The sequence below is a fragment of the Phascolarctos cinereus genome, unplaced genomic scaffold (genome assembly GCF_003287225.1).
Source record: "Phascolarctos cinereus isolate Bilbo 61053 unplaced genomic scaffold, phaCin_HiC Scaffold_8;HRSCAF=390, whole genome shotgun sequence".
NCBI lineage: Eukaryota > Metazoa > Chordata > Mammalia > Diprotodontia > Phascolarctidae > Phascolarctos > Phascolarctos cinereus.
The window spans coordinates 3,775,758-3,797,047 of record NW_027556291.1 but is presented as its reverse complement, the minus strand read 5'-3'; the positions used below and the strand labels follow the sequence as shown (position 1 = coordinate 3,797,047).

The 21,290-nt window shown below is 54.4% G+C and overlaps 1 protein-coding gene across 4 annotated transcripts in view; it reads right to left on the bottom strand.

The window, feature by feature from the left end:
* Positions 1 to 776: 776 nt before the first annotated feature.
* Positions 777 to 21,290, bottom strand: part of SHROOM4 (shroom family member 4) — a 129,668-nt gene continuing 109,154 nt past the window's right edge. For 2 of the 4 annotated variants that reach the window (XM_020978932.2, XM_020978934.2), the window contains 8 exons: positions 20,046 to 20,107; positions 18,702 to 18,797; positions 11,094 to 11,744; positions 8,727 to 8,857; positions 8,373 to 8,655; positions 7,007 to 7,220; positions 4,769 to 5,038; positions 778 to 4,043 (listed from right to left, as the gene is read on the bottom strand). In XM_020978932.2, the coding sequence (XP_020834591.1) occupies positions 3,522 to 4,043; positions 4,769 to 5,038; positions 7,007 to 7,220; positions 8,373 to 8,655; positions 8,727 to 8,857; positions 11,094 to 11,744; positions 18,702 to 18,797; positions 20,046 to 20,107 (2,229 nt within the window). In that variant the 3' untranslated portion in view covers positions 778 to 3,521. Of the gene's footprint in view, positions 4,044 to 4,768; positions 5,039 to 7,006; positions 7,221 to 8,372; positions 8,656 to 8,726; positions 8,858 to 11,093; positions 11,745 to 18,701; positions 18,798 to 20,045; positions 20,108 to 21,290 lie in introns of all 4 variants that reach the window. The other 2 variants (XM_020978926.2, XM_020978927.2) reach the window with 2 other exon arrangements.

Below are 21,290 nucleotides of genomic sequence, written 5' to 3'. Positions count from 1 at the left end.
AGTATAAGGACCAGGTCTGGCGTTATCTAAACCTAGAGCACAGGCTAGGTGGCACAGTAGGTAGGGCACTGGGCCTGGAAGACCAGAGTTCAAATCTGGCCTCAGACACTTACTAGCTGTGTGACCCTAGGCAAGTCACTGCACCCCTGTTGGCCTCCATTTCCTCATCTGTAAAATGAGCTGAAGCAGGAAATGGCAAGCAACTCCAAAGCCCCAAATGGGGTCATGAAGAGTTGGACGTGACCAGGCCACAACAAACTTTGTATCTGCGCACAGCAGGCACTTGGTAAATGCATGAATTAGAATGAATGCTGCAAGCTTTGGCAATGACTTTTCTCAAGAACTTCTAGAATATGTCAAGGGTTCTCAAATGCTTTTCCTCTTCTCTCCTTCTAGAACTGCCCCCACTGAAGGCCGACTGCCCCAGAGCTCCTGCTGCTAGCCACCTGGCTATCTCAGGGCTGAGGCCAGCTGTTGAAAAGGCCAACGTTGGCCCCTGGGCCTCCACGCTTCCCCGTCTGCTTTGCTCTCTGTATATCAGGGGTCCAAGTAACAGCCCAGAGAATGGCAGGAACCTGGGGGCAAGAGGAGAGGAGAGGGAAACACAGACACAGAGGCAGAGACAGAGACAGAGACTCCTTTGCAAAGCTGGCCCAAGGGGATTTGTTGGGAAAGAGACTTCATACCCAGGACTGGCTGGAGATGCACAAACTTCTTGCAAGGCAATCACTCAATAACTAACCTGGTCTCTCCCTTTTAATACTTTATTCTGTAATATTGGGAAACTCACAGCGATGAGTGGGAACTTGGTCTCAGCTTTCTGGGGGCCACCAAGAAAACATCCCTCAAAGTGCACCAGGGGCCCGTCATGTCATGAGAGCATTGGACTCAGTGCAGAGCTCTGAACTCTAAGAAGTCATAGGACCTGGGTTCTAATCATGCCTCTGAGGCTGCCTTCCTGTATGACTGTAGCCACGTCCCTTAGTCCTCTGTCAAACGAGGAGGGGGTGGAATGGGCTAGATGACCTTAACATCTGTCTCATCCAACTCAGATGGTCCTTGTGCTCTAGACACCACTGAAGATGCCACAGAAAGTACCAGAGAATGGCAATCATCCCCCCCCAGTCTGGCCCCAGGTATAGAAGGGGGCTCTTGGGGAAGGGGGTCCTCCTAAAGGAGATCTGGGGGGGTCTTCCCCACTGCCAAGAGAAACGCAAGACAAGTTTTTTCTTAGCACCTTTTAATGCAGTGGGCCCTTCCTCTCTTTAGGCCCAGGGATACAAGGTAAGGCTGGGGGCTGGGATACAGAAGCAGACCATGAGATTCTGAAAACCAGGAAAGTAATGAAGGCTTGCTCCCTGGGGCTGTAAAGTGCCCACTGATTCCAGGGTCTTCCTCCAGGGTCTTTCCCTGGGGCTTTCTGGTGGCCTCAGGCTGCTGGGCAGATAGGCTAGGCCGGAGGGGCCCTGCTGTCTGCCAGTCTCCTTCCCCCACTGTGTCTCTCTCACTGTCCCCCTCCTTCCTCCCAGCCCCCCCCCACTGGAGCTCCCCTTTGGTATTTACTGCAAGGGTCTCCCTGAGGGGGGCTTCTCCCCCTCTGGGCTTAATGCGTCTCCTTCCTGAGCAATCCAGTCCCCACACCAGGGCTGGTGCCCAGGGCATATCAGCAAGCACTGGCCCCCAATGAGTTGGCATGGCCCTTGGGGCTCTGGCTCTGTCCCAGAAGGGCAGCAGGTGGCAGGGGGAGGGAGGGGGAACAGGCCTGGGTGGGGCACCATGGATAACACTTCCTCTTCCCCTGGCCCACTGGGGAGTCATGGGGGAAGGGCCTGGGGTTTGACCTCTCACCTAGGAGAGGGCCAGCTCCCCACTTTGGGAGGACCCTGGGCTCCCTAAGTGCCAGAGCTTATTAGTATTACAGTCATCCCCAGGGCCCATTAAAGAAGCCAGATGCCTGTCTTGCTGCATGTACTGTGTGCTTCCATTCATTTAACATGCCCACCCACCCGCCTGCCTCCACTTTGTGTTAAGTAAAGCCTTGGTCCTCCCTTGGCAAGCCTGCTGCCCCCCCTGGCCCTGGCTATGGCAGAAGAGGCCTGGAGGCTAGGGGAGAATATGGCTGCCTGGGCTTGGGAGTATGGCCCAGCAATGGGAGGGTCATCTCTGGGCTCTTTGTTTTCCACGATGGAGAGTCCCGGGACTGGCTGGAAGCTGCCCTGGCCACCTTGGGAGGGCTTAACCCCATATTGGGTCCAGTTGGCTGGATTTCTCCCCTTGGTCTCAAAGACATTTAACAGGAAGGCAGCATTTGTAATAGGGCAGTGAGTACCCTCGCAAATTCCTTCACCCCCAAGCAAGCCGTCTCTGGGAGACCATCCTTCAACCTCGCCAGTGGCTGCCAGCTTCTGCCGGGTGCCCCATCTGTGGTCCACTGAACTCTCTCCATGCCAGTGGCCACTGGATCCCAGCCTCTGCCTGAATGTGAAAGCAAAGTGCTACCTTGGGAGGGAGCCCCCATTGGTCCAAGTGGTCAGAGGATAAGCTGACTGTGTCTTCTCATGGCCTCGGCCAAGAGATCCCGGCCCTCCTGCTCAGGCCAAGAGAGGAGCCCCTCACTGCTGCCAGCAGCTCAGACTGGCACTTGTCCGGCGGCCGTCCCACAGACAGGTCTTGCTGAAACATGACATGCCAAAACGAGACTAGAGATGGAACCACTTTTAACTGGACAAGGCCAGGTGCCTTCATTTCCCTCATGGGGTTTTGTGGAGGAATGTTCTGCATCTAGTCGGGGGGAAGGTGCCGGCCAGCACATCAGCTACAAGGAGGGAGAGAAGACAGCTTGACAGACTGGGAACCCAGAAATGTGGGTGCAGATGTTTGCCAGCTAAGGGGAAAAATCAACCTGAAATGTGAATCCCCACCTTGCAGCAGGCCTCATGGGTCAGGGCCATGGTATGGGAGATGGCTTGTCCTCATTAGCATGGCAGTGCCCCTGGGCAGCATCGGGGGCCTTGGGAGCTGCCCATCAAGCCTTCTCTTGGGGCAAACTTTGACCCTCTCTTCAAATGCCCACTTCATTAAGGTTTTAGAGCATAAATAAATAAAATGGAAAGAACGCGAACATATGACAAATGAACAACTGCAATCCCAACTGGGGAGGTGGCTTGGGCCCCCACGAGCCCCAGGAGCCAACAGCTGCAGTGTGGGGCCCTCAAGGGCAGGCCTACCCTGCTGCTTCTCTACCAGTGGAGAAGGGAGCAGGCAGAGTACAAAGGCCACACTCCGGATCCCTGCAGCAAGGGCCACTGGGAGCTGTGGGAAGGGGCCATTCTGGGTGCATGCACACGGGTGGTACTTGATGACTGACCCTGGCTTTCTAGCTACGCTTGGTTTGACTTCTTTGGATAAATGACGAGTCACTCCTCTCTGCCTCTGAGTTTCTCCAGATGGTGGCCAGGCAGACCGAATACCCAGCTAAGCAGAGAGGACTGTAGACGGAGACAGACCCAGCAGGCTCGGCCTCAGGCTCCGCTGGAAGCATTGGGCCAGAGGAGCCCATGGGCACAGGCAAGCCGCCTGGGAAAGTATCTGTAAGCAGGTTCTGGGGCTGGGAGGGGGTGGGGGGTGGGGTCTCTTTGGGTTCTTAGCAACAGAAGGCACTTCTTGGGGCTGGGGCAGTTAGCACAAGGCGAGTGGATGGAGGGAGGGAGGGCAGGACTGTGGCCACCTCTCTGGGAAGCCTCCCTCATACCCCCACTTCTCAATCCGAGCCTCAGGAATCTTGGGGGACCCAGCAGGAGGCTCTCCCGGAGACACTTGAGCTGCTCCTCCCCAAGCTTGATCTTCTCCTCCAGCTCACGCTGCTCCATGATGAGAGCCGACTTCATCTTCACGAAGTGCCGGTAATCTTGGAGCTGCTCCTGAAGCAGGTAGCGGGACACTGTGCTGTAGACAGCTTTCTCCCGCCGGTCCACATGCTCTTTCAGCTCCTTGGCATCTTCCAGCTGCTCTGTCAGCTGTCGCTTCTTCTCCATCAGTGCAAGCTGGGGGAAAGGGGCATCAGGGTAAAAGATTACGCTCATGCAGGAAGGAGCTGGGACTTGCTGGGTAACTATCCTCTCTCCCCCCAAAGGTCACGGCCTAGTCTCCAACCACTCAGTTTGTCTTTCGCATTTCAAAATGGTGCCAGAACAGTGCCAGGCAACTGGAGATGAGAAGACTTAAAAGGGACCATAGTCCAAGGGCTCATGGGAGCACAGATGCTGAGCTGGGAGTGACCACTGAGGCCTAGAGAGGGAAAGGGAGGGGTCACTGTCTTCAAATCTTGGAAGGGAAAGGACAAGCCTGGCTCTCATTGGGCTCAGAAGCCCAAACCAGGAGCAATGGGGGAAGGAGGTGGGACAGAGGAAAGAGCTGGTTTTAGCTCTGTGTATGATGGAACTTCTAGGCCAATCAGGGCAGGATCCTCACAAGGTAGAGAGTGAGTTTCCTGTCATGCAAAGTGTTCAAGTAGAAGCTGGATGATAACTTGTCAGGGACACTGGAAATTCATGTGCCCTCCGGGGTCCCTTCCAATTTAGGGATTCCTCCTAAGATTAGAAGGCTTCCCCTCTTTGAGGACAGGACTTAACCTGGCAATCTGTGGGCTGTTCGTGTGGTACCAGCAGCCTCCTGCACCCACCTGGCCGTGCCTCCCCAGGCCTGAGAAAGGCCCACAGTCGCTGCCCAGGTAGCAACAGGCATCTCCACCCCCCACTCTGCTCCCTACCTTCTCCTGAGTGGATTCAGGGTCCAGGCTGTTAAGGGCGTTCTCCACCCTGGCCAGCCTCCCAGAAAGGGACAGCAGCAGGTTAACCACCTTGTCCAGGTCACCGATAAACAGCCGAAACTTGTCAAACTCGTTGGTTTTGCAGACGGCCTTCAGCACGGCCTCGACCTCCTCCCCCAGGGCGACATTGGCACTGATGTCCTCCAGCAGCCCCTGCTGGGCCTCCTGCAGCACGGACAGCTTCTTGCTGATGCTGGCAATGAGCTGCAGCTGGCGGAAAGGAGGGATGAAGCAGGGATGAGAAAGGGCAGTGCGGTTAGCACCCAGTGAGGAGCTGCAAACTGGCCTTGGAAAAGTGGGCTGGTGGAGCCTGGAGAAGAGAGGCCTGGGATGAAGGTCTGAAGAGGGCAGACCCAGGTACAGCCCCAGTGGGAAGAACTGCTGGGGAGGTCAGGAAAAGGTGGCCCAGAGCTGTCAAGGAGGGACAGTGAAGGCTCATTTTCTGGGCAGGAGCTGTGGACTCTCCCAAGGTGGAATACCTTGCCTCAGGAGGTAGTGAGGTTCCCTTCACTGAAGGTGTGCAAGTCCAAACTTCTGTCTGTCATCAGGCAGAGGAGCCTAGGCTTATCATACACCCAAAGCTGAAAGGGCCCTCAAAGCTTACCTATTCCAACCTTCTCATTTTACAGAGGAGAAAACTGAGGCCCAGATTAGGGAAAGGACATGTTCAAGGTCACACAGGGACTGAGCAGCAGGTTCTTCAGACAACGCAGGATGGGATTTTTGATCAGGTACAGCTAGGCCTGGCTCTGTCAAACTTTCTATCCTCCTGGGGTGGCCACTTCCTAGCTCTGGAACCAGGGCCTTCCAAACTAAAAGCACTTCCTTGTGCTTTGTGGGCCCCTGAGAAGAGCTAGGAAAGCTTCCCTAGCTGCTTCTTGTCACTGGGCCCCAACTTGCCTGCTGTGGAGGTTGGAAGTGTGTCCTTTCATGAAGCTGCAGGTTTCTCGTTGCCTGGCCTAGAAGCACCTGGAAATCCTGGGCAGGGCGGGTGAGGGGAGGAGAGAGGCTAGTGACCCTAGGTCTGACCAGGACAAGATGCTAAGCCCTTAGTTTTGCTCCATGTTTGGATAATGGCTTGAAAGGGAGACGCTTGAAAGAGGTTTCCCAGAGGCCTCCAGGGCTGGCCTACCTTCTTGCCATATGGGAGATCTGGTAAGCATGAGCTGGGCCTCCAAATGTAGAAGTGGGCCTGGGAACACCATAGCCAGGACTCTGGCCTTGGAAGTCCAGCCTTCTTAGGGCATTTACAATGAGGCCGTCCCGTCTTCCTGGACCCCCCACTCTCCCTGACAGTTGCATCTCTGGCTCTGGGTTTTGTTATCTCCCATCCTCTTTCTCCTCCTTTATTAAATTTGCTCCTGCAGAGCTCATGGCCTGAGTAAGTGAGGAGCAGACAGAGATAGCCCATGTCTGCAAGCAGCTCCAGGAAACCCGTGAGGAGGCAGGGGGCCAGAGGCACCAGGGGCCTGAGGTCACAGCTGCTGGCCTGCTCTTTGAGGAGCTGGGGGGGAGGGTAGGAGTACCTCCTTCTCACACTGCCCCATGCCTCTGCCTCAAAGAGGACCAGGGGCCCATGTACACTTTCGGGGAGGTCTAGATAGCAAGAGACAGGAGAGTAGCCTGGCAATGTTGCCATGGCAACACTATTTGCTTATGAAATCGTCGGGACAGAGGGTGAAGGGATTCCAGGAATCAGATTGAAAAAAGCTGATCATGTTTAGAGGGAAAATGGGAGGGGGGGGTTGTTGCGCTTATGGAGAGAGAACAACCCACCCCCCACCCCGTACCTGTTCTCAAGGCACCCAATCAGCCTGGCAAATGACCACTTAACTTGAGTAATGGCTTTGCCTCCCTGGCCTCCTCACTGCCCATCAATTCGGACCGGTCTTGGGCAGGGGCTGACTGGCAAGGCCGGGTCAAGGGGGAGCTCATTAAGGACCAGTCCAGGCCCTGGGGGCCCTGGCCATAGAAGTAAAGCACAGGAGGCTGGGCCTAGCTGAGAATGGAAAATAGGCAAGGGAGGTAGTCACCTAGTGGCCCATATAGAAGGGTGCAATGCGGGTCACTTGTCAGTGAGCAATGTGACTCTCTGACCTACTGGGGCTAGCTTTGGTGGCACTGGAGGGATGCCCAGAGGCCCACGGAGGCTGCCCCCTTCCCAAGCCCTCCCCCTACCTTCTTTTGAGCCAGCTCATGGTCCACTTCAGCCTCTCCCAGGGAATCTTTGGCCAACTGGGACAGCTCCTTCATCTTGTTCAACAATTCCGCCTTGCCTGCTGAGGTGTTATAGTAGGCCGAGTAGGAGGTAGGACAGGTGGGGCTGGTGGGGCTGGTGGGGCTGCTGAGGCTGCCAGATGGTGGTGGTGGGGAGATGGGTTGGAATTCCTGTCTGGGGAAGCACAGAACCAGAGCTGAGCTGGAGGGGGCTGCCTCCCAGGATCTGAGGCAAGGGGCAGCCAGGAGCTACCAACTGGCAGAACTCTACAGGGCTCTTCCCACCCTATTCCCCCCACCCTATTCACACCATGCTAGAGGCATGTTAACAGGAAGTCATTTAGAAGCCAAAGGCTGAGGGAATATAAATCAGAAATGAAGGCAGCCTCCCCTCTGCTCCCCACCCAAGCAAGTGCCAGGGGTCACCCCTCGGCCATCCTCGGCAGAGCAGGATGATCTGGGGTCAACATGAGCCTTGCACTTTCAAGAATCACAGAAGGTTTCCAAGGTGAGGCTTTGTCTACTGTGTCTAGGAGAAAACCCAACAAGCTTCCGCCAAGACAAGTCTCCAGCATACCCAGGGATGACCCTGACCTGCCCTTGACCCTGCAGGCAGCAGCCCCTCCTCCCACTCCCACAGCTACTAGCTTAAGCCAGGCCCTTGGCTCTCCTCACGGGCCTTCCTGCTCCTGCTTTCTGCACTACAATCCAGCCTTCCCACAGCTGTCACAGTGAGCTTCCAACAGCACATGGTTCTGCTCAAGGACTTTCGATGCCTCCCAGTGACCTCGAGGAGAAAATGTCAGCTCCTGAGCCCTCTACAATCTGCTTTTCCAGGCTTCCTGCAAACGACCCCTTTACACGCTGTCCACACCAGCCAGAAAGACACATTCACTATTCCCCCAAAGTGGCATTCCACTATCTCCCAACTCTGGGCCTGCCAGGAATGCTTCCCTTTCCCACTTGTAGCTTCCTTCAGCTCACATGCCACCACCTACAAGAAGTCCTCCTTTTCCTCATCCCCTTAGCTACCTTCCTTCTTATCACACACACACACACACACACACACACACACACACACACATATACACACACACACACCCCACACACACATCTATCTGCCCCTCATCCTTCCCCGCCAGTTCTTTGAGGGGAAGTACTGTTTTCCATTGTGTCTCTTTGTCCCCAGCATCTGACACATAGTAGGCACTTTAATATATGCTACTGGGTTGGATTGGGGAGAAACAGAAGACTTGCCAGTCACAGGGTCATTCCCATCACCATCCACCCCTCCCCCAAGTCTGCCTGCTTAGAACCATGGCCCTACCTTTCCTTGGCTACTTCCTGTCTTCTTCTGACCAAATGCCAATCCTGGCGGACATGTTTTTTCCAAGGCAGATCATCGGTGGGGAAGAGGTCGCCCATGACCTCTGCAGCTGTCACCATGTTGGAGGCTGAGTTCAGAATGCCAGCCAGTGACCGATCCCTATCTGCCACGTCTCTCATTAGCTCCTCCGAGTTGATGCGGGCCGAGGCTGACCTCCGTGTTGAGACCAAGCGGCAGGTCTCAACCTCTGTGGCGTCCTGTAAAGACCCAGATTCTTCTGTGGCTGCAGAACAAAGTGGGGAGTGAGTGCTTGTCCTCCAGATCTCCCGGCATCCCCCATCACCAATGACTCACCAAGGCCAGCAGGGCTGAGCCGTTGCTGCTCTGGGCTCCAATTCACTAGGCGGTACTGCTCCTCAGAAGGTGAACGGCCCTGGCTCCAGGTGTCTTTGGCTTTGGGATGTTCTTCTACCAAAGCTTCAGCTCTTTAGAGGAGAAGAGAGAGGAGGAAAAGACAAGACCATGAGCTCTCAGGATTGGGGAGCAAATCATTGCCTCCATGGACTAACCAGGAAGTTCCCACTTAGACTACCAGAATGTCAGAGCTGGAAGGGATGGAAGGGCAGAACTGGAAAAGACCGCAAAATGTCAGAGCTGGAAGGGACCCTGGAACACAGAATGTCAGAACTGGAAGGGATCCTAGAACACTGAATGTCAGAACTGGAAAAGACCTTAGAACATGGGATGTCAAAACTGGAAGGGACTTTTGAACATTCCAAGGACTTTGGAATAGGAAATGTCAGAACTAGAAGGGGCCTTAGAATATGAAATGTCGGAAGTGGAAAGGACCTTAGAACTTAGACCAAAGAACATCAGAGTTGGAAATGACCTTAGAACACACAATATTAGCACTAGAGGGGACTTTGGAACATCCAGAACTAGAAGGGGCTTTAGAACGTGGATATCAGATCTGAAGAGGTCTTAGAATGCTGAATGTTACAGCTAGAAGGGGCTTTAGAACATAAAACATCAGAACTAGAAGAGACCTTAGAACATGGAACATCAGAGTTAGGAGAGATTTCAGAACACAGAATTCTGAATCGGTAGGGATCTTAGAACACAGATCAGAGAATGTCAGAGTTGGAAGGGACCTCAGAACATGGAATGTCAGGGCTGGAAGGGATTTTGTAATACAACGCCCATTTCCTGGGCCCAGAAAGAAAAGGCCTCTTCAGTTCCTATGGGGCATGAAGCAGGAAAAGGGCTTGGTGGGGAAATTGGCAGGGGGTGGGGGTAGGGGGCCAGAGAATGCCAGTGATTCCTAAAGGCCTCTACTGCCTTGGATGCTGGGTAAGAGCTCTCTGGAGAAATGGGATAGGCTCAAGAGAAGTGGATGGGGCATTAGCAGAGCTGAGCCTCAAAGCTTGGCCTTGGTCTATAAACTCAAAGCTCAGCCTTGGTCTATAAGCATGCCCCTTCATGGGCCTCTTCTGGAAAATAAGTCAGTGGGATGAGATCTCTTCGGTCCCTTCCAGCTCGGATGGTCTATGATTCGAAGTCCCCTCCCTCTTGGGCCTGCCTCAGCTTCCTTCTCTGTAAACTCAGGGACTTGGACATGGACGAGATAAAGCAGTGCTCTAGGCTGGCCGATGCTTTGGCCAAGACTTCCTTCTGGTGCTAGCTGGGACCCGGGATCAAAGTCGGAGATGCATCCTGCTACAAACATGTGCCCTCGACACCACTGCCCCTGACCCTGGGGGAAAGTTTCAGCTGCTTGCTCAGGGGCCAGGGGAATAATGAGGACCCTACCCTCATCCCAGACTGCTGCAAACAAGCAGGAGAAATGCAAGCTAAGAGCATAGGTGGTACGGGACCAGCTAGGAGTAGCGAGATGGGGTTCAGGGAGAAAACGGGATTCAACCCAGGCTGGGAAGCCCCATATGGGGCAATGGCTCCTCCCACTAAATTGGCCTGATCAATCCCAGGAACCAGCTGATTGTCAATAAAAGGCCTTGGAATTTGAATTGAAGCAATAGACTTGGTGCAGGGGGAAGCGCACCTGGCTTGGCGGCAAGGGGCCTCGGGTCAGCTCCCTGCTCAGCCACTTACTGTCCATGCGAACCTCTCTCTCAGAGCCTCGGGCATGTCCAAAGAGGGCTTTAAAAGTGCCTATGACCGTAGCAGGCAAGAACTTCTCCACAGCATTAATGGGCACACAAAGGCCAGGAGGGCTTCCGAGAGTGAACCTGAGAGAGCTGGCCATTCCAGGGCCTATCTGGGGGCCAGTAGGGTGGGCAGCACTGTACAGCACCGTGGACAGAGGCCTTGCAAAGATGATGCCTGAATGAAGAGGGAGGAGAGAGAGGAGAAAGGAAGCTGGCGTGCATGGTGTCCAACTGTTCAAAGTCATGCGAGAGGATGAGAGGCATTAGAGGCTGTGAGAAGCCTTGGGATGCAGCCTGTTACATCCCTTTCCAGAAAGAGCCTATGTACCTGGCTACTGTCAGATGCCTTCACTGCCTGTGCTTCTCATTTCTGAGGGAAGAAGGAAGATGAGAAGAGGCCCACAGCCTGCTCAAGAGTAAGCGAAGAGAGGATGCAGGCCACCCAAACTAGGTTAGGGGGAAGTCACCCAGCTCAAGGTACAGGCCAGCCTAGGGCAGTCTCTGTGGATTGGGTATGGCAGCCCTGGGGACCCCTGTGCCTTCTAGAAAGACTTGCCTGGCTGAGGTTGCGGGGTCGGGCTTGAGGCCCAACTGCTCTGGCATTCTCCATACCCCACCAGGGTGGTAGTACTGAGGGCCAGGCTGCTCCGGCCCAGGCCGGTCACCTGCAGATTGTGGAGGGAAGTCTCTGGGCAGTGGCTCTGGAGGGAGGCTCTGGGATCTCTTCCTCACCACCTCCACGTGGGCCCCCTGGGGGCGAGGCTGCTCCAAGGCTGTGTCAGACTGCCGGCCAACCGAGGTCTCCAAGATGGCATACTGGGAGTGCTGAGCTAGCCGGTGGCCTCTATATTTCGCCCAGTTGGGAGGTGGGGGCCGTGGGGGAGGTGGGGCCTTCTTTCTTGCTCCCAGAGGATCTGGCCGGGTCTCATCCACTTTGGTCAGGAGCTCTCTTCTCTCTCTAGCCCGGGTGCTTGGGGAGTCCAAGTTGATGTGACTCTCTGAGAAGGCCCGACCCCGAAGCGGACGGGGCAACGGTGGCACCAGGCTGCCCTGCTCATAGACAGCACTGCCCATCAGGGTCCCCACTGAGTGATCATAGTCACACAAAAGGTCAAGGGAGGAGGCCACTCGGTAGCATGCTGACCACTCACGCCCAGGGTTCTCAAAGCAAGCATGTGGGCAGCCAATCTTGTAATGAGACCGCTCCCTGGAAAACAGCAGAGGCCAGCTGGATTATTGATTTCCACACCACCAGAAGCAGATTCCCACAGAGTGACAGAACTGACCCCAAAGCCCCACCCCTCGTTTGTTCCACAACCCTGTGTTACCCCTCCAGAAAGATTCTTGTGTGCTCCACTCACGGGGGTACAAGCTTGGCGGTAGGCAGAGCTCGCGTCTACATGTGCATGGTCACGTATGTAAGAGATGGTGGGATATGGGGGAAAGAGTCCAAAGGAGATTTGGTTCAAATCCTGGCAAGGAGATATGGGAAATAATGATAACAGCTGGCCTTTACATGGCACAACTTTGGGAGCTGAATGGAATCATCATCCCCATTTCACAGGTAAGGAAACTGAGGCAGATGGGGTTAAGTGCCTGGAGCTGGATTTGAATTCAGGTCTCCCAGAAGTCATGCTACTTCTCAGGGCCTCAGTTGCTTGACCTAGAAAATGTGGGGGTCAGAGCAGATGATTTCTGGAGGTCCTTGCCAGCCCTAATTCTGGGACCCTCATGACCCCATCCAGGCTGGGCCAGTTGTGCCGAGTGCCCCTTCGGGCTTTCAAAGGCCATCTTCTCAGCAGTTGCTAAAGTGTTCACCAGCCTGCTTTTCAACCTTAGCTTGTGGGCTAAGCATTGCCTAGTGGCAGGAAATTCTGGTGGTTCAATTAACGCACCAGCCAAACAGCCATTCAATAATCACCATGGAGGCCAAGGCTATTTTTTAAAATCCAAGCTCTGGGGGCCAGGACCAGGCATCCCGTTTTCCCTCTTTCTCTGAACCCCTCCCACCAACTGCCCTGCCCTTGAACACAGCCAGTTCCCAAAGACCGTAGGAACCCTGGGCCAAGAACTGGTTGGCCTCTTGTCACCCGGGGCCTCAGCCTTCCAATGGCTCCCTGAGCAGCAATGCTGTGCCCTGAGTCCAGGCCCTACCTGAAGTATGTCTGAACAGCACCTGCAAGGGTCAGGGCATTGCCGCCCAAGGCCTCCTGGTCAATGCCCTCCCTCCCCTCCACTGTTTCTGGGTCTTCCCACTGGGGTCAAAGCTGTCTTCTACACGCCAACCTTCCAAGTGCTTGGTGAGAACTAAACCTTCTCTTGTCCAGGCTGAACCTCTCAGGCCCTCCCACCTCCAGGCTACTCCCCCTCCCTTGGACCCACTCTAAGATGCCAAGGTCCTTCCTCATATCTACTACTCAGGCTTGACCACAGGCCCCCAACCGGGGTCTGAGGTTTCAGCGGGCAGAGGATTGTAGGCCTGTTGCCTTCCCATTCAGCATGCTTCAGGCCTGCTCATTTGGGCAGCCACATCTCACTGGTGGCCACGAGGGTGCTCTCAGTCAGCTAGCGCTCCCGATCTTTCCTCAGGAACTCCTAGCCTGTACTTGGGAAGAGTGTTTTTCCCCAACCTAAGTACAGGCCTTTCTGTTCATCCTTACTAGGTTTCATTTTATTAGATTTGTCTGTTCTCTGTTCTGTCGTGACCTTTTTGGGTCCCTTCCCTGTCATCTAAAATACAAGCTTGTATTTAGTGGAGGGTGGGAGGTGGAACAACAGGGGAGGCCTCCAGTAAACTGAGCTTTGAAGGTGAGAAGGGAGAGCATTCCTCCGCCCCAAACACCTCCTTTTAGAATAGGGCCTCCTCCAAGGATATGCCCACCTGAGCCTGTCTCACAATCAAAGTGATGGTGGATGACAGCTGCAGACAGGATTTCCACAAGTCACCTCATTTGGTCCCTCACAATACCCCTGAGAGGCAGGTGATGGAATTATCCCTATTTTTACAGAGAGGGAAACTGAGGCAGACAGTGGTTAAAGTGACTTGCCCAGGGTCACAGAGTTAGGAAATGTCAGGCCTTCCTGCCTTCCTTCTGTCCTGCCTCCAAGTTCTGGCAGACAGCTGTTACTCCTTCCTACAAACCTTGGTTCCCTTCTGCCAAGAACCTCACCTCCAGTAGACTAGGAGCTTTCTGCCTGCCATTTCCCCAGTACTCAACAGGCCTGCCACATACACTGAGGCACACTGAATTCTGGAAAGCTCCTGGGCCTTCCCCACAGCCGCCCCCACCCCACCCACGTTCTTGTTCTTGGTTCAAAGCTCAAGGGTGAGGGCCTCCATCCCTGACTCATTTTGCCACTTCCCAGAATGCCCTGTTGTCAACTAGGCCACTCTGGAATCCGAGCTCCCCCACGACCCTTCTGTTAATTGAGTCATTAGCCTGCATGCCCTGCCCCATGGGGGCATGCAAGGGAAAGAGAGCAAGCACCTTACAAACATGATCTCATTTGTTAACGGTGGCCGTTGGAGGGCACGCTTCCCTCGCCCCAGCCCTTCTGCCCATCTTCTCCCCAAAGATGAGCCTCTAGCCTCCAGCTCCTGGTGCTGCTCCTCAGCCTAGCCCAAGACGAGGCTTGGAAGGAGTCAAGGGGAAGGGCTCGGGCCCTGGGCTCTTGGCGTCAAGTCTTTGCCACTTGCTGGCTGGGCCTCAGGTGGTCCATCTGTAAAATGGGAAGAGCAGTAACTTCCCAAGATGGAGGAAGCAGCTCCCACTTACGCTGCCTCCTTCACAGGGGCCTCACCACCACCCAGCGGACTGAGGCCCAAGTGTGCCCAGAAAGGCCAACAACAAGCAAACACACGTGGCTTTAGATCCTGCCTCTGCCACTAACTAGCTGTGTGAGCTCAGGCAAGACATGCCACCTCCCCGGCCTCAGTTTCCTCCTCTGCAGCTTTGCTTCCTGGGGTCAGGCCTTGGCTCTGGCCCTTGCTGTAGGATTCGACTCACGTCTCCTCTCCCTCCCTGGACCCCAGCTTCTTCCCCTAGAAAGTGAGGGGCTGGGCTAGGTCGCCAGCAATGAGCTTGACTTGACTTGACTTTAATGACGTGAAGTTACTGAGGCAGTTTCACTTACCGTGACTTCCTTCCTGCCAAACCTAGAAGTAAGAGTTCTTAGGAAGGGAGCCAGGCTGCTCTTCCCACCTATATCCCCAATGAATCTACTGAGGCAGCTGGAGACGTTTCCAGGTCAGATGAAGAGCTATGGCCTAGATGAGAGGGATGCATCCCACTGGGAGGCTGCTCTCCAGTCCCGTACCTACGGCATCTATCTGGCCTCGTCCTCACCCTGTGCTCAGCAGCAACTTTATTTTATTTTTATTTTTTTTATTTATTTTTAGGCATTTACGGAAGCCACAGACAGCTTGTTTATCCAATTTATGGATGACACAGCCCAGGAGGAAATGCTAACTCGCTAGATGGCAGAACAAGGATCCCCAAATATCTTAACAGCCTAGAACAATGGACCAACATGAAGAGGCTGAAAGAGACATGAAGGCCATAAATGTCAAGTCCTACACTGGGGTCCAAAAAGTCATCTGTACTAGTACATGGTCAGGAGATGGGGCCAGCAAACAGCTCCCACGAAGAGGAGTTGGGGCTTGTAATAGTCGGCAAGTCATGGAGGGAGAAGCCAAGAACATTGCAGGTCTGTGATCTCACCAAGGGAAGCAATTGGCTCGGCTAGCCCAGGTTACAGCTGTTCTTAGCCTGGGCCCATCTGAAATCCTCTGTGTCACCCAACATCCCCCATGTTGGCATCACCCAGCAGGCCACACCTGGACCATCTGCCAGCCTTCCCTCTACCAGTGGGAGCTCCTTCTTTTTGTTACTCCCTCCCTGATATTTTAGGTCTCTCCTCACACCAGACCACACTGAGGGCAGGCACACACACCTCAAGCAGCCAACTTCAAAAGAGAGATCCTGGCCTGGAGGATTGTGTTCAATTCCAGGCCTCGCAATTCATCAAGGGCATTGTGAAGTGCCCAGGGGAGGGTCCCATCAGGGTCATGAACTCAGGGTCCACGTCCTAGATTGCTTGAAGGAACTGGGAACGTTTAGGAGAGCTGGCTGCTTGCCCCCAGGAGTGTCTAGGCTCCCAGAAGGCAAGGAAATAGTCCTTTTGGTCTTGGCAGGCCCGGCCTCTTGCCCAGGACCATAGTTGGGGCTGAATCAATCCTCTCTGAATTGTTGAAATGAATGAAAGCTGTCCAAATGGGTGGGTACCATGCCATTTTCCTCCAAGGCAGAAGGGCGTAGAGCCCCTCCAGGGAAGGACACCCCTTTATTCAAAAGCATCAGAGGCTCCCAGATGGAAGACTGGCCAGGTCCTTACCAGTTATTCACGCAAAAGGCATTCATTAAGCGCCTGCTGTGTGCCAGAATTATTGACTAATTGTCAGACCCCATCCGAGATAAAGGCAACACTACCACAGGCCTTGCCCTCTAGGAGCAGACGCTCCATCAGGGGAAAAGACAAAGCCAGAGGGAAGCATGTACAAAAGAACCTAGTGACTGGAGGCGAGGGAAGGGAGGGAAAGCTTCTTACAAAACCAGTAACAGCAGCCAACGTTTACAGAGCATTTGAGGGGTCGCAGAGTGCCTTCCATCTGTCAGCTCACCGAAATAATGCAGAAAGTGGCATTTCAAAGTGCTTTGGGGCAAAGTAAGCATGGCCCAAGGTGATAGCTGGGGAACAGCCAATGCAAAGGCACAGAGATGGTAGATGAGGCAGCAGGGGAAGGAGATGAAGAGAAGCTTGAAATGCTCCCGGGTGTGACTGCTGGGGGGCCATTGGGGCCTAGGGGGTAAGCCAGCCTTAGCCTTAGGGAAATTACTTTGGCAGCTGCATAGGGGGCAGGCAAAGGACACCAATTCGGATCCGTCACAATTGTCCAGGTGAGAGGTGATGGGAAGACCTGAAGCCTGGTTGGCATCGTGGAATGAAACCCTCTGTTGTCTGGGCACCATATATCTGTACTAACCACAGGGTTCACCAGGACAAGGGGGAGGACAAAAAGAGAGAGGGTGGGGGCTCAGCAGAAAGGCCCACTGGTGCTCTCAGGCCAAAAGAGGGCTGCATCTAGTTTTACTGAGTGGCTCAAGTAGGTGGGCAGGTGGGGAGTAGGTAGGAGGGCAGGCGGGGGGCAGGTAGGAGGGCAGGCACGTGGGCAGATATTGGCTTTCCTTGATAAATGAAAGGCCTCTAACACTCCCAATAGGCTCTGTGCCCAAGTTCGGATTTCTGCCTCTGGCTCCCTGCTGTATCAGCTGTGGTCCTCCTGGGAATCATGTCCAGGCTCCCTCCTCTCCCTTCCTCACTCAGCAGAAGCCCCCCTAAAACAAAATAGACCATCAAGCACTGTGGCCCCCAAGGTCCCCACTCCCCTGACAGGCTTGTGAAGGTGCTCTTTAGCGTTCATGAGGAAGGCGCCCAAGCCTTTCTTGGCACTGACCGAGCAGCCCCTGTGGGCTGCTGGTCCTGCCCGGAGGACCCAGCGACCATGACCCACAGAAGAAGAAAAGTCCAATCAAACAAAGTACCAGGGGCAGAGGAGGCAGCGGTAGGGGCAGTGGCCCGAGGAGCTTTTGCCTACTCTCCTGAAAGTGCCCTCCACTTAATAAGAGGACAATCCATTCACCAGAAGAGAAAGCCCCTGATGGGAAGGGCGCTGAATGGGCCTTTGTTTGGAAAACACTTTCTCACCATTGGTGTCAATGGTGGATCTATTCCCAGGCTCAGAGCTCACTGCTAGTTTCTTTCCCCAACCCCAACTGGGGTTTGCACCCCAGGGAATGAAGAAGGCACGGCCAAGCCAGTTAGGTGGTGTGGTGGAGAGACTAGGCAGGAGTGAAGAAGGCCTGAGTTTGAATCCCACCTCAGGCACTGATTACGTATGACCCTGGTAAAGTTACTTAACCTCTGGAAAATGAGGATGACGATTTGGTCTATTTTCCAAGGTCGTGGTGAGGCTCCAACCATACATGGTATGCAAGTGCTCACTGCTGCTGTTATTATGAGCCCCCACCTACCCACCAAATTCTTTGCTTAAATATGATTGACCCTTGTTAGGGCTTAGACCCTTCTGTTCCATCAGCCCCAGGACCCAGACTGCCAGTATCTGCTTCTGCCCCATCTACAGGAAGAAACTGAGGCCCAGTGTCCACAAGGCCTAGAGGCCCCCAAGCACAGCCTATGGTTGGGCAGGAATCCCCTCCCGTTATCACTGGCACTGGCCTTCTGGTTGTGCTCAAAGCCCTTCAGCAGGAGGGAGCCCACCACCTCCCCAGGCAGTCCCTCCCACTCAGGGACATCTACCTCTCAGGCCCTTCCCCCATTGCTTCTAGCTCTGCCCTCTGAGGCCAAGCAGACTGAGGTGAATCCCCCCTTCCACAAAATACCTCTCATTCCATTGTCTCCCTCCAGGTACAGAGGAAGAGGGGTTTCTGGGCTCCCGAGGCAGCCCTCTGCCATGCTTGGAATTGCCAGGGCGGGCCTATTCCCCTCCTTTCTTGGGTGGCTACTGACTCCTCGGGGCTCACCTCCAGCCCAGCCTGCCATCCTATTTCCCTCCTTCCCCTCACTGCCCACCATCTTGGCACTCAAGAAGCCCACAACCTCTTCATTCCCTTGGTCCCTCTGCCACGTCTGGTACTGCTAGCTGCCTACCTGCCCGCCTTGGCTTCCATAGTCACAGATTATTCTGATTCTTCTCTGTCTTTGGGTACTGTGCCTTCTCTGCTGCTGTCCCTGGATTCACCAGCAGGCCTCACCATCACCTCCAACTCAGTCAATAATAATAGTCAAGAAACATCAATGAAGTGCCTACTGTGTGCCAGGAGCTGTGCTAAGCACTGGGGGTACAAGTATGTAAAAAGAAAGTCTGTGGCCACGACTGACCTCCTGGTCTTGCCTGTACCCCTGTCACCAGTGCACCACCCTCCTCTTATTCCTGCCCACCCAGCCAGATCAGACACACTGGGGTTGGCATTCTTCTGCCCCATCCTTCATGCCCAGTCAGTCATCATCACGTCCATTTGTTCTCCAAAACTGCCCCCCCTGCCACCTCCCACTGTGTTACCACTTAAATGTAGGGCCTACTCACTGGGGTAAGACACTGTTCAGGCTGCTGGCCACCCCCACGTCCTTGGATGGCTTCACAGCTTGGCCCAAAAAACTTTTCACTGCTTCCTGGCTCCTCCTGCCAATCCAATGTCAACCTGTTTGTCCCCACGTTACTACCCAAGGCTCCCCAGGGTGAATTTTCTAATCCCATGTCACACTTGTCTCCTTCCTGTTCCATGACTAAGCCGTGTCTATCCCCTCCCTGGGTTCTTGGCCCTTGCTGTCCCCTCTTCCCGGACTGCCCATGCTGATTACGATGAGTCACATGTCTTTAGCACCTCTGGGAAGTATTATTGTCCCATTCATTTTACAGATGAGGAAATGGAGGTCCAGAGACGGGCAGTGAGCTGTCCATGCTCACACAGGTCACGTGTGGCAGGCCCCTGGCCTTACCTTGTCCACGAAGCCATCCCACACTGTTGTGGCCCTTCTTGTCCTTACTCTTACTCTGGCGCTTGGCACACACAGGCTGTTTACACGGTTCATCTGTCCCCAACTTGCCTCCCCCAGTAGACTGGCAGCCTCCTGAGGGCAGACTCACCTTCTCCTCTTGGAATCACAGGGTAGTGTGAGAGGGCTGGGGCTGGGCCCACAGGTGCTCCCCATTACCACTGATGGACTGCACACACACACGTACACACACACACCACACCACAAACACATACACACATACACACATACTACATATACACCACACACACACACACACACACACACACACACACACACACACACACACCCCTCTGAGACTAGCAGTTGGAATTAAGGGCTTTGTACAAGGCCCCAAAGCATGTGCTCTTAGGAAGTTGGGAGCAGGGCTTTCCTGGGGAGGAGGGGCTGATGGGGAGGCCTCAAGACCAGGTGCTCTGAATCTACTGCAAAGGGCACCCTCCTAGGAAGGAGGCAATGCCGTCACCCCATCCTGGCTACTTGCACACTTCTGTTCTCCCCAGCACTAACAGGTATGTTCTGGGAGGAGAGAGAGGTGTGCCCAGCTGTTCCGTGGCCTCTTGGGCAGGGCCCCTGGAAGTGTAGCCTTCACCCACCTTCTGGCTGGCAAAGAGGGCAGATGCCAGGCCAGAAGCAGCCAAGGCTTGCTTGTGCTGTCTGACCTGACCCCAAGCTATCCCTGCAGCACCTGAGTGAGGCTCTGCTTCTGGCTCCCTCTTCCCCTCCTGCTGTTTGTTCCTCGACGCAGTAGGTCAGGCTAGGGGGTCCTGGTAGCACCAGGAGAGGGGCCATAAGCTCAGCCAGCTGGCTGGCCCGATGCCCGCACCGCCCCAGACCCATCCGTGGGCCAGAGGCTTACTTCCATGCCACCTACCTCACAGGCTGGCCGGCCTTCCTGGTGATCTTCGCTGATTCCCATTCATCTGGAGAAACTTCCTATAAAAAAGACTCCAACAAATTAGGGAGCCTGGCTTTTGTCTGATGCCTCCTCTGGCTGGAAGTGACTGCCTTGCTTGGACCCTAGAAGGGCTGTGGGTCTGGGCATGCCGCACAGAGCTGGAGAGAGAAGGCCCCCTCCCTCCACCCCCTCGCATGTTTGCTGTTTGCTCTGGCTCCTGCCCTGGCTCCACAAAGGAGAGGTGGGCACTGGGAACTACTCCAGCCTCACCAAGCATCTTCATGGGGGCCATGATGGTCACTGGAAAAGGCCTCTGGCCCTTCGCTGCCTCCTTTTATTGAGTTGCTGAACATCTAAGCCCCATGCTGGATACAGGAGGCTGTGCAATGTGTGCCCGGCCTCCCTTCTCAAGCCAAAGCTCTGGGGGTACAAGACCTGGGGTCAAATCCTGCCTCAATGCTACTTCACCTCCCTGGGCTGCCTCAGTTTCCAGAAGCTTTTGGAAAAGGCAGGCGTTCAACTAGGGCCTTCCAACTTCTATAATTGGGAGATATTGGGACCTAGGATTCTTCTGGCTAGGTGTTTCTCCCCAATTTGCCCTACAGTTCCCCACTGCCTGATCTCTACCCGCACCACCCTCATGCAGGTTCCCTGTATCTCATCTCCTTGAGCTGGCTCAGCTCCTTTCTACAAACTCCCACTGAGCTCATTTTCCATCCTCAGAACCACAGAATAACGGAGCTGGCAAAGACCTTGGAGAGCCTCAAGGCCACCCCACCTACGTTGCAGATGAGGAAACCAAGGCCCAAAGGGGAAGTGAGTCACCAATGGTCACAGGCTTCAGGCCTACTACCTCACTGCAGCAGGTTCCCTTGCACGGGGGTGAGTTATGAGCGTCATTCATCCTTCCTTTCTCTAACCCTTCCCACGACTTTGTACAGTGCCTGGTAAGTCAAATCAAGGCAAGATAACAAGCATTTATTAAGCTCCAACTATATGCCAGACACTGTGTTAAGCACTGGAGATACAAAAACATGGCCCCTATGTCCAAGGGCTCCCAGCCCAGTGAGAAAGACCACTCGCACCCACATACAATCAAACAAGATGTCCACAGGAGACTGTGGGGGTTATGTCTGAGGAAGGCCAACTCAGAGCTTTGCTACTATGACCTTAGGCAAGTCCTTTCCCTTCCCTAGACTTATTTCCATTTCCTCTACCATA